At 39.0% G+C, this 12,500-nt stretch overlaps 1 protein-coding gene across 1 annotated transcript in view; it reads right to left on the bottom strand.

The window, feature by feature from the left end:
* Positions 1 to 12,500, bottom strand: part of plk1 (polo-like kinase 1 (Drosophila)) — a 26,337-nt gene that overhangs the window by 3,047 nt on the left and 10,790 nt on the right. The window contains exons 7-10 of the mRNA XM_088419462.1: positions 12,269 to 12,366; positions 12,119 to 12,196; positions 8,823 to 8,977; positions 3,763 to 3,945 (exon numbers count right to left, since the gene is read on the bottom strand). Of these exons, the coding sequence (XP_088275588.1) occupies positions 3,763 to 3,945; positions 8,823 to 8,977; positions 12,119 to 12,196; positions 12,269 to 12,366 (514 nt within the window). The remainder of the gene's footprint in view (positions 1 to 3,762; positions 3,946 to 8,822; positions 8,978 to 12,118; positions 12,197 to 12,268; positions 12,367 to 12,500) is intronic.

Below are 12,500 nucleotides of genomic sequence, written 5' to 3'. Positions count from 1 at the left end.
AGCAGGCAAATTATATACAGCCTGGCAACACAAGTTAGTTCAATTCTAATTGGCTAAAAACACCAACTTAAAACTGTAACACTAGTAGGAGCGTAACCAAATGGATATGACACAAAGAATGTGGAGAATTATTTTATAAATAAAATTATTATATATAAAAAACCTATATTTAGTAAAAATGTATTTAAAATGAAACTAACTTTCATTATAGTTACTATAGTTTATCATAGTTATGATAATGATGTCAGGTTATGTTAGGCCAGCAGAGAAGGCCTCGCTGGCCATGACGGACAACCACTGCTATAAATGCACTTGCCACGGGCCCTCCTCAGACGTGGAACTACTGCAGTACACATATTTACTTAAGTCTTAAATGATTAAACCATATACGCTGTATAGTAAGTGAACAGTTCCCCCTTTTCTTTGAAGTCTCACGCAGCTGCGGTCATATTATCTGTGGCCCGGACGTTTAATTAAAGTCAGATCTGTACATGATCAAACATGACAGCATTGGAGAGATTACTCTAGAAATACCATTTAATTATAAACGAAATCTAGGTAAGAGATTTCCAACGGTCTGGTGAACATCGTCTTTGCTCCTCTCTGCCTGTTGACATGTGCAGAGGTGCGTTTAATGACTGACACGGCATGTCCCTTTGGAGTTGCAATCTACTCCAGCCCCAACTCCCGCTTTTACTCCTACAGAGACAGTCATGAAACGCACAGCGCAAACGCAGTTGTTAATGAGGCAATTGGCACATGCACACACATTGTCGAGGCAGACACAATGGCGCAGATGTTTACCAGATCGTTGGAAATGTCTCACCTCGACTTCTTTTAAAAATACAATGGTATTTAAAGTATAAACTATCAATTGTTATATTTGCTCATGTACAGATTTGACTGTAAGTCAACATCCGGGTCGCTGCTAATATGACCGCGGCTGCGCGAGACTTAAAAGGAAAGGGGTTACTGCTCACTTACTGTACAGTGTATAAGGTTTAATCATTCAAGATTTAAGTGAATATGCGTACTGGGTTACTGTACTGCAGTAATATTTGTCTTAAATACTATGTATAGCATGACGACTTTTCACATTTAAAAAAACAATTCACCGGATTTACTTTTCACAAGGGGGTTCCGGTCCCCCATTAACCGCGAAAAACAAGGGATCACTGTATCGCGACTGTTTGAGTCACGATTCAATTACCGTATTTTCGGCACTATAAGGCGCACCAAAAAGCCTTAATTTTTTTAAAAAGCTGATGATGCGCCTTATAGTCAGGTGCGCCTTTATATGGATCAATATTGAGATTGGGATTCGTAGATGGGGAATGAACTGATAAAGTAAGCTTTACCTGTTTCTTTTGTGCGTTTACAGTTGAACAAGGTTGGTCATATTGACATTGAGTTATGCTATTGAGAGTTTAGAGTTTATATTATTACTTTAGTATTACTACATTGTGATTGAAAAACCTTTAAAAATATGTCATTAATTGAGGGTGCACCTTATAATCCGGTGCGCTTTTAGTGCGGAAAATACATTAGTTCACTTCAAAGTTAAAACGAACGTTGTATGAACGTACTCACCCATTGTAAATGAAGCATTTGTAACATATTTAGTATGTGTTGTGTTTTCATTTATTCACATTTGCCTTCTGTTATAAATTAATGTGTTAGCGCATTTGATTGACGTGCACGCAAGAAAGGAGCGAGGGTGATAGATTCGCGCCAAAAGAAAGAAAAAAAAATTAAAGAGAAGATTTGACCACGCGCTGTTCTCACGGCTTCACAGTGAATGGGACCTGTTTAGTCGCCTTCGTCGAGCCGAGAAGCCCTTTTTCGGCTTATACAATGAAGTGTTATCCAAGCAAACTTTCCACAAACAACCGAGATGATGATCCTCGCGCGTGTATAGTTTGACTTCCCAAGGAATGTGTCACGCTGCGCGGCGCATCAGGAACGCAAGCAGTGGGCACAAAAGTTCAGCATGTCCACAAAACAAAATAAAGAAGATAAAATACAAAACAATGTATGCAAACTCCAAATTAATTCAAACTTTACTATTTTAATTCTTTTACATGTATGTGAGTGTCTCTACCGTACTAAATATTGTTACAAATTGTGACCGATATCGCTCGCGATAGGCTCAGAAATCAATCAACTGGCGCACATTTCCCCCATACTTTTTCCCTATACTATTAATTTAGCTTGAAACTTGAAAAAGTTCATTTTCATACGTTGTTTGTCATAAAAGTACTGAGAAATACCAATAGTTTACATTTGGGCCACAGTTTTGGACATTTTGGGACTGCAATTTCATATGCAATGACAAAGTATCTTCTACCTTTTTTTGGATTTTGTTTCATCTTATTTTTTTACAATAACAGCTATACAGTTCATATTTCAAAAAAAATAGCAGCTGTCCACATGCTATTTTTGTCGAAAAAGGCATGCTCCATACTAATAAACACATCATGTCAAAAAACAAACAAACATTGTCTGTTATTGATTAAAGATGACCCACGCAGTATAATGATTCTTTGCACTTCTATAGATTGCAGCAGAAATCATTTTTAAATAATTGATTAGAAAATTGAACCGATTCTAAATCGAAGACCCCAAAATCGGATTCGAAACATGAGACAGCCAAAGACCCGTAGGTCTATTTATCATTAAATTATATTACATGAGGGGTGGCACTCCTCCGGAGGCCGCCATGTCTATTAGAGCTACGGACAGCAGGAGTGTGTTTTGCTGCATTTACTATAATGCCCCTATAGCTCCCACGCACATATTCCCTTTAAAAGGAAATCCCATTTAACTTCTCATTTTCTTGCTTTGAAAAATACTAATAATAATTTAACAAATTAATTATAGACATACACAACCTTTAACGAAGACTTTTTTTTTAGCATGTTTAATGGCATGCCTTTGTGAAAGGCTCCAGTTACGGCCCAATGTGGTTCATATGTGACTGATAAACTGTACTTACATGGATTGGTCACTGCCTGAGCATTCAGCAAAGGTGATGTCATTTTACAGTCAACCTCAAGTAAAACAATGTTTTTCTTTCTTTTAAAGTTTTAATTGTACGTGACAAAAAAAAAAAAAAAATTCTCAAAGTCAATTGATTCAATCCCAAACGCGTGATCTGACATTTAAGTTGGGTTTAAGGGTTGACATTTAAAGGTTGACTGTTGATTATTTTATGTGGACAAATATTAAGTTATTTCTTTTTGATGGCATATCCCTTCTATGACCGAAGAGAGGACACTTTATTATTTTGTGTACAAATGAAGTTTGAAATGTTCTAAAGTTTAATAAATCAGACACATGGCATGTTTAAAGCTCTTTTTTTTTTTTTTTAACTAAATGAATTGTACTGATTAAGGGGTACTTGGCTGAAAACATATTTTACAGGAGGGACATCACTGATAAAAGGTTAAGAACCAGTTGTCAGCATATGCCAAGGTTTTGCATTAAGTACTCATTTGCATCAAATTAACGTTTTGTGTTAAAATTAATAACTTTTGTAATTCAGTTCTATGTTTGATGTAATGGTCATTTGTTACATTTTTGTACATTTCAACCTCCCCCCGATTAATTTTGCTCCTTTCCAAATCTTTTTCTTTTAAATGACGGATAAACACAATGAATTTGATGCATTGTAGTTGATGTACCCGACCATTAATGTTGTAGGTGAAAAGATCGAGGACTACGCGGTACTAAGCGAACAAGCCCCCGGGTTCAAAGTCCCACCTGGAAGAAATTGATCTGCACGGTGCCGTTGCTGAGGTGCAGCACGATGGCACTATTGGTGCGAAACCACAGCGACAGGTAGGGTAGGCGCGCCAGCTCGTCGCCCTCCCGCGGCGCCATGTTGGCGCCCGCCTTCAGCAGGTGCTCGCTCATGTAGTTGCGGAAGTACTTCAGCAGGGTGATCTGGGACACCGGCAAAACAATAAAATAATAAACAATAAACAATAAAAAAAACACAAACAAAAATAAGCAGAACGTCAACGATGACAAAAGATTTTTTTTCCCTTATGAAAAATGATCTCTCACAGGACTACATACCCACAGACATGCATGAAGCACATGTATTATCATATGGATGGGGTTTGTCAAACATACGGCCCGGTTTCACGACAGCTAAGGGGTTCAATCCAGCCAGTGAGAGGATTTTGTAATATTTAAGTTTTTTGTTGTTGTTGTTAAAATACAGTCGGCCCCCGGTTTACGAACACCCTGTTTTACAAACAATTCGACTTACGAGCGTGGACCACGGAGATTTTTGTCCCCCACTTACGAGCAAACCTTTCGTCTTACGAACAATCCTACACGCCGGCCATTGTGTATGCAAATATATTTTCGCTTAGTTGCGTCAACAAAATCAGCAGTTGACGCTTGTGACAGTAAAGTGAACGCTATTGCTCTTACAACGTCACAGTCACTGTCTCAGTCACGGTGTCAGTCACGGAGATGCCAATATGCTATTGGTCGATTAAGGTCACCCGGTCTCACTCACGGAGATGCTATTGGCCTGCGTCACGTCAATCACAGAAATGCCGATATGCTATTGGCCGAACGCCTTTATCTAGCTTGATGGCACAGCTGGTCGGGACGGAAGGAAGGAGAGAAAATGAGTGAAAAACGGAAGGAAGGAATGTTGTGAAGACTTTGCAAACTTTATCTGTTAGACATAGCTTCTAAAATTGCTAGTAGCGGTAAAGGAAGAAGTAAGAGGATGATGACAATAGAAACGAAGCAGGAGATAAAAAAAAAAAAGAGGGAGGCACATGCATAGTTAACCTTGCTCGTGACTATGGATGGAACCGCTCGGCAATCTTCTAAGGGCAAGACTTTCCTTGCCAGGGTACGGCACTCGCTCGACAGCAAAATGGAGAGGCTTCTTCTATTATGGATTAAAGAGAAGTCCGCAATGGGTTTCAGAACCTGATTGTGGGGCCGTGTACCGCTCCTGTCCAAGAGCGGACATCGAATTAAAGCCTCTTATATCATAACAATACACTTGAAATTTAAATTTATTACAAAATAAATCTAGGTAAGAGTCAGATTTCCAAAGCTGCGCATTTCTCCGTTGCTCTCTATGCAGGCACACAGACTGGGTGTGTGCGTTTGCTCTTGGCACGCCTACAAGTCACGCGATCGGCTCCCAGAGACCAAGCTGTCAATCAATGTGCTTACTAGCACGCTCGCACATCAGGAGAGACGAAAGCAAGTTTTTGGATTCTCTTGCTTTTTGTAATAAATTGACAATTGAAGAACCAATAGAGTACAGCGTTAATACAGTCAGCCCCCTGCTTACGAGCATCCTGATTTGCGAACATTCCGCCTTACGAGCGTGGATCAGGGAGAATTTTGTCCTCCGTTTACGAGCAAACCTCTCGTCTTGCGAGCATTCCGTCAAACCAGCCATTGAGTATGTAGAAATGTTCTCGCCTAACCGCATCAATATATTCAGCAGTTGCGTCATCTACAATCATTAATAGATACTTATGGCGGTAACGTGAACGCTATTGGTCTTACAATCTCACACTGACTGTCTCACTCACGGTGTCTAAATATATTACCATTTAAGTGTAGTGTTTGTACAGCTAAAGGGAAAAACAGCTGACATGAAATTAAATGTGCCGATTGCAGGACAAAGAATTGTCATTGGTTTAAATGTGTGTTTTTTTTTTTTAATTAATTGTCAATACATTCCAACCGTTTAAAAAAAAGTGCGAATAATTATCAGTCAGTCAAGGAGACGCCAATATGCTATTGGTCGATTAAGGTCACCCGGTCTCACTCACGGAGATGCTATTGGCCGGCGTCACACGTCAATCACAGAAATGCAGATATGCTATTGGCCGAACGCCTTTATCTAGCTTGATGGGACAGGATGGAAGGAAGTAGACAAAATGAGTGAAAAACGGAATGTTTTGAAGACTTTGCAAACTTTATCTGTTAGACATAGCTTCTAAAATTACTAGCAGCGGTAAAGGAAGAAATAAGAGGATGATGTTTTAGTATCTCCGTGATTTGCACCATGACTGAAAGAGTTACTGTAACACTGTAAGACCAATAGCCCATATGCGTTGCCGTATTAACTCAAGAGGTTAATCTCTGCACCCTATTACGGGTGATGATACAGCGCCATATAATGGTTGCTAGACAAGATTGCATGTCAGGTTAGTCGGCGATCTCCCGATATGCATTGGGACAGCGTCATTGTTGCAATTTTGTGAGTTGTTACCAAAGGTGAACTGACGCTCGAACAAGCCATAAGTGTGCTGCCTAGCAAATGCAACACACACAACCACCTCTCCGCTTCCACCGTGCTCAATTCACGTCGGGAAAAACAGTTGACATGAAATTAAGTGTGCCGATTGCAGGACAAAAAATCGTCACAGATTTAAATGTGTTTTAATCAATAAGATGTCAATACATTCCAACCGTTTAAAAAAAAAGTGCAAATAATTATCAGTCAGTCAAGGAGACGCCAATATGCTATTGGTCGATTAAGGTCACCCGGTCTCACTCACGGAGATGCTATTGGCCGGTGTCACACGTCAATCACAGAAGTGCCGATATGCTATTGGCCGAACGCCTTTATCTAGCTTGATGGCACAGCTGGTTGGGATGGAAGGAAGTAGAGAAAACCCTGACTGAAAAAGTTACTTTGACACTGTAAGACCAATAGCATATCTGATTTACCATATTGACTTAGAGCATTCATCTCTGCTCATCTCTGCTTATCTCAGCACAAGTCACGTCTTTCCAAAGGTAAAAGTCATTTATCCTTTGTATTTGTTATTTAATGCAGCTGTACAGTAGATTATGTCACTTAATATTAATTTATGTATACAGCGTGATGATTTTACCTAAGGCTTCTGCGCGCGTTGCACGCACTCACGAATTAACATGGGTTTGGATTGCCCGCTATACGAGCAATTCGAGATACGAGCGTAGCCGCTGAACGGATTAAGTTCGTAACCCGGGGGCCCACTGTATTTTATTTCGAGACAACAGTAAAGCCCCTGAGCCAATCAGGATTCAGAGCACAATGCGCTGTAAAAATTATACACACTGTAAAAAAAAAAAAAAAAAAAATCGGTGAAGCAGCAAACCCGTGAAAGATGAACCGCGATACAGCGAGGGATTACTGTAATCGTTTCTGTCGGGAGGGCCGGAATTTTTTTAAGGGTGTTTGTCAGATACTTACCTAGTTTTGAAATTAGACCGGTAAAAACTGTTCAAAAGACAGATTGGGAATGAAAAAAAAAAATGTTTTTGAAGACAACTTGCAAGTTTGATATTTTAGTCAGAAAACTGAGGTAAAACAAGAATTTTGCCAGCCACATAAAATGATGTGGCGGGCCCGATCTGTACCCTGGGCCTTGAGTTTGACACCCGTGGTGTACGGTAAACAACCAGTCACGGCTTAGCTTGCAAACCATATAACAGGAAAATTGTCGAATTCCCTTTCTAATAATGACTCATCTGTGAAGACTGACCCAATGGTTCCTAATATATAAGGGCTCAGATGAAGGTGGCCACGCCCCTTTTTGCTGAAACTGTAGCTTCCAAACCCCAGCTCCCATCCACCTCAAATTTGAGATTTAATTTTGTGCCATCACTATTGACAAGAACACTGAGTTTCATCAAAACCAAAACCGGTTTGGTTCAAAATTTCAGAATCTTAGTGTGATGATTTGGCACAAACTGAACCCTGATATCATGATTCTGCAGGGCTAAATTCTCAAATGTTGACAAGCTGACATATGACCACACGATAAAACCGGGACTGTCAAGACATTTTCCATTTGAGCTGAATGTACTCACAGTGCCATCTAGTGCAGCGGTCCCCAAACCCCAGTCTGTGGACCGGTACCAGTTCGTGGATCAACTGGTACTGGGCCGCGTGGCCTGCAGCGTTTGCTTACTTTTTTTTTTTACTTCGGTTGAACCGTAGTTACTGAGCTAAGATAAGGTTAGTGCAGCACTGACAGCACAGTATTTAGCACGGTATCGGCCGCTTGATTGCGACATTGAAACTTTTATTTATTTATTTATATTTTGGCAGACGAGTATTGCCGTAAAGCAAGGGACACGCAGTGTAAAAAAAGAATAAAGGTGCTGTCGGAGAAAATATTGGCTCTGCCACATCCAAGAAAAGTGAAAGTTCTCAGCAATGCTCCCCTCCCCCGACACTGTTGCTGAAAAGTGAACTTCATCTTGAACTCGCGTCTAAACAACTCGCGTAGAGCGTAAACGACGCGCTCCATCTGAACGCGGCATTAGGTTTAAACCAAGCGGACCACCAAGCAGAGTAAAATAATATCAAAGTGCTTCGGTAGGCTTCATTTACCCAGGAGAGTGGAAAAGCCTTTACAGCAGCTGTAGCATGGATACAGCCCGCGGGCCAGTTCTGCCCCATAAATGGGTTTAATCCGGCCTGCAAAATGATTTTGTTGAGTATAAAAATGAGTTGACTTTTTAAATATATTAAAAAGCTTGAAAGGTTTTATGATTAAAAGTAATATGAATGTTTTGATTAATACTGATACTACGGATACTTGTTTTATTTTGGCCTGTATTAAATTAGAATAAAGTTTTTGTTTTAAAGTTAAATAAATATATACTGTACCATGATTTTATTGGTTTAGCCCAATTGGGAGTAGAGCTTCCTCCATGCAGCACCGCAAGCTCAAATAAGTTTGACCGCACTTCTTTACAGTTTCATGAGAGACTATACAGCCCAGACGAATATATCTAGAGCAAGATGGAAAAAGGCATGTAAATGTACCGACCTTTTTGTTGAGGGTGGGTGGGTGGGCGACAACGTTCATGTAGGACTCCTGGGCTTTCTGGTTGATGTACTGCAGACTGTCGCCATCAGCGTACATGACCAGGCGTGTGCAGTCATTGAACAAGACGCCCACACTGTTGTCACACAGCTGGTAGCCTGCAATGCCACACTGCTTGCTTTAGTCAACTGCACAACACAATCATAACCAAGAAATGGAGGGGAAAAAAAAAAAAATAATAAATATAATATATATATATTATCACACATACATACACACGGCAGGGTTTGCAAGGGCATTTATGGCTACGGTATGGTGCTGCTGTTTTGGTTTGTAACAAAAAAGCCTTGCACAATACATGTAACAAAAAAAAAAAAACCTCGCACAATATGTAAATTAAATAAGTAAAATTATGGTTTGTAAAATAGAATTGCGTTAAATGTTATTTTTTTTCCTTCCGTCATGAAAATAAACCAATAAGATGTCAAAAAACTTAAAAGAACATTGTTAAACACATTTGAGCCTCAGAAAAGGCCGATTTAGTTTGTAATTTTGAAACAATCTAAAGGAACTGAAAAAAAGTCCTTTTTTAACAAAATTAATGACCTCTTTTATTTAAAAAAAAAAATGCTAATAAAATCAGGCTCTTTGGTTTACGATCGTCCCGTTTTGCCCTTTATTATTTTTTGTGCTTACTCATTGAATTACTTTTATCCAATACAAAACTACTGATGGAAAAAAGAAACAACACACACAAACCAGATTTTTTTTCCTTCCAAAGTAATTTTGTTTGTTATGGATTAAATAGAAAGGGTTAGGGTTAAGGTTTGAGTACTTCTCAAAACTCCAGATTGGTGATTAGAAATGTATACCTTTGTCAGCCAAAATTTTGCAACTAAAAAAAATAAAAGTGATTGATTAGTTTAGATTTTGAACAAGAAAAAAAAATTCTGTTGGTGTCAAACGGCTTCCACTGCAACGCGTCACTACAATGCTGCTCTGCTATTGGTCTGCGTTTCGACTCCTTAAAATACTTGTCTCCTATTGGTCAGCGAGATAGGGTCACAAAGAAGCTGGTCTGCTATTGGGGTCACAAAGACTAAAGACTTGATCTCGTGTGAGTGTGCTTTTAATATCGTTCTTATGATGCATTTTAGTGCTCAATTCAAACTTGAATTGGTTATCCATGGGTCCCAAGATTGCTAATGATGTTAAAATAAAAGTAAGAATATAATTTATACAGAAACAAAGCTCGAGATCAAGAAATACAAAGATAGGTAAAAGAACATATACCCTTATATGTCCATAACAAGCGCCACTCATTAGGTAAATAAACCCTTATATATATATATATATATATATATATATATATATATACACACACATATATATACACACACACACACACACACACACACACACACACACAGTGGGCCCCCGTGTTACGAACTTAATCCGTTCAGCGGCTACGCTCGTAACTCGAACTGCTCGTATGACGGGCAATCCAAACCTATGTTAATTAGTGAATGCGTGCAACGCGTGCAAAAACCTTAGGTAAAAACATCACGACTTTATACACATATTAAAAATGAGTAGCATAATCTACTGTACAGTTAAATTAAATAACATAACTATACAAAGGAAAAATGACATTTACATTTGGGGCGACGTGACTTGAGCTGGTGATGGGTGGAGGCGGAGGGGAGCAGAGATGAACCCGCGGAATTTTTTTTCCCCTTAAACGAGAACTTTTTTCAAACAAGAACTTTTTTTAAACTGACTCTTTTTGTTCAAACAGGAACTTTTTTTAAACGATAACTTATTTTTAAAAGAGAACTTTTTTTAAACGAGAACATATCACCAGCAATTTCCTTCTCTTTAATCCATAATAGAAGAAGCCTCTCCATTTTGTTGTCGACCAAGGTCCGTCCCCTGACAAGGAAAGTCTCGCCCTTAGAAGACTTGCTTGCTTTAATGTCGTCCCTGTTCTTGAGAATTGTACTGATTGTCGAGCGGTTACGGCCATACTCACTAGCAAGGTTAACTATGCGTGCGCCTTCGTATTTTTTTTTATATTCTCCTGCTTCGTTTCTATTGTCATCATCCTCTTACTTCTTCCGTTACCGCCACTTGCAATTTTAGAAGCCATGTCTAACAGATAAAAGTTTGCAAAATTTTCACAACACAGCGACCAGCTCGTGCCATCAAGCAATGACGGAGTGCGGCCAATAACATATCCGCATTTCTGTGATTGACATGACGCTGGCCAATAGCACATCGGCATCTCCGTGACTGCCTTAATTGACAAATAGCATATCAGCATTTCCGTGACATGCGAGAAAAGTTGTTTTTTTTATAAATAGTATAATAATAAAATAGTGTTATAAATAAAAAATAGTGCGGACACACTGACCCGCATGTTGGATGGTTCATAAGACGAAAGGTTTGTGTGTAAGAGGGGGACAAAAAAACGCTGCGGTCCAAGTCGTAAGATGAAAAATACGTAAGACAGGAGGTTCGTTCACCGGGGGCCTACTGTATTATACTATTTTGATACCAATTTTTAATACGTATACACAACTTCTGTTTTTACACGCATTAGCTAATTAACATAGGTTTGGATTAATCTCAACCGCAGAACAGATTAATCTCATAAACCAGGGGCCCACAGTACATTATTTACCAGTGTGAAATGGCGTTGAGTTATTAACCTCATTCCTGATAAATACCGTGCTAGCAGTCCATTGAGACCCATTTTGAAAAATCCAACTGGCAAATAATTGAAATAACTTCAATTTGCAATGACCGAAAATTACATTTTGGCAGCTAATTGTAAATAAGTAAATAATATGCTTGGTTTTAAATAGGCTTTTTTTTTTTTTTTTTTTAATTGGTTTACACCCAGCAAGTACATTAGCTGTGTTGCCCTGTGTGTTACATTTTTGCCATGTCTTGGTAGGAATTTTTTTAAATTGTTATTTACTTTATTTATTTTAGTTAATTATTACTATTTGTAAAAATCAAGCCTTGAAGCCGTGTTTATATACTTGTTTAAAAAAAAAAAAAAGGGAGCAATAAATAGACGTTTGATCAAACATGATGAATGAGTGATTGATAATTGTGATTTCGATATTGACCAAAATAATTGGAATTATTATTTTGGACATAATTGTGAAGCCCTACCCTTTTATTTTACGGACTTATTACAAAAATGAGTAAATGCTCATTTTTCTTTTGGATTTAAAAAGAAAAAGAAAATGACACTGTCAAGTTCTTTGAAAACGCAGGAGAAGCTTTACCTAATCCGTATTTGTCAGAGTAGTCCACCCACTTGCTGATCCAAAAGATGGGTATGCATGCAGGATCTTCGGCCTCCTCTGCAAGGCGACAGAGCGCAAAGTCAATTCTGGCCTTATCGGGCCGGGAGAACCGCAAGCGGCAGGCCTCACCCTGGCGGACCAGTGGCCTCTCGGCAGGCTTGGCGGCCATGATGCTGATGAGCTGCTGCAGCAAGTCTTTCAGGTTGTTCTCAGAAGGACCCGCGTCCCTGAAAGCGCAAAACCTGCATCACTACACGTGTTCCTTGAAATCTCGGATAAATGTCTTTTTTTTTTTTTTAAGGGTTAGGTTATGTTTTTAACAGATTTTAGTACCATGTTTTATTTAACTTTACAGCAGGAG

This window comes from Hippichthys cyanospilos, chromosome 7 (assembly GCF_059441005.1).
Source record: "Hippichthys cyanospilos isolate Australia breed blue-spotted pipefish chromosome 7, RoL_Hcya_1.0, whole genome shotgun sequence".
In the NCBI taxonomy this organism is placed as follows: Eukaryota; Metazoa; Chordata; class Actinopteri; order Syngnathiformes; family Syngnathidae; genus Hippichthys; species Hippichthys cyanospilos.
Note: the sequence above shows the minus strand (reverse complement) of the source record. Positions and strands in the feature narration are given on the sequence as shown.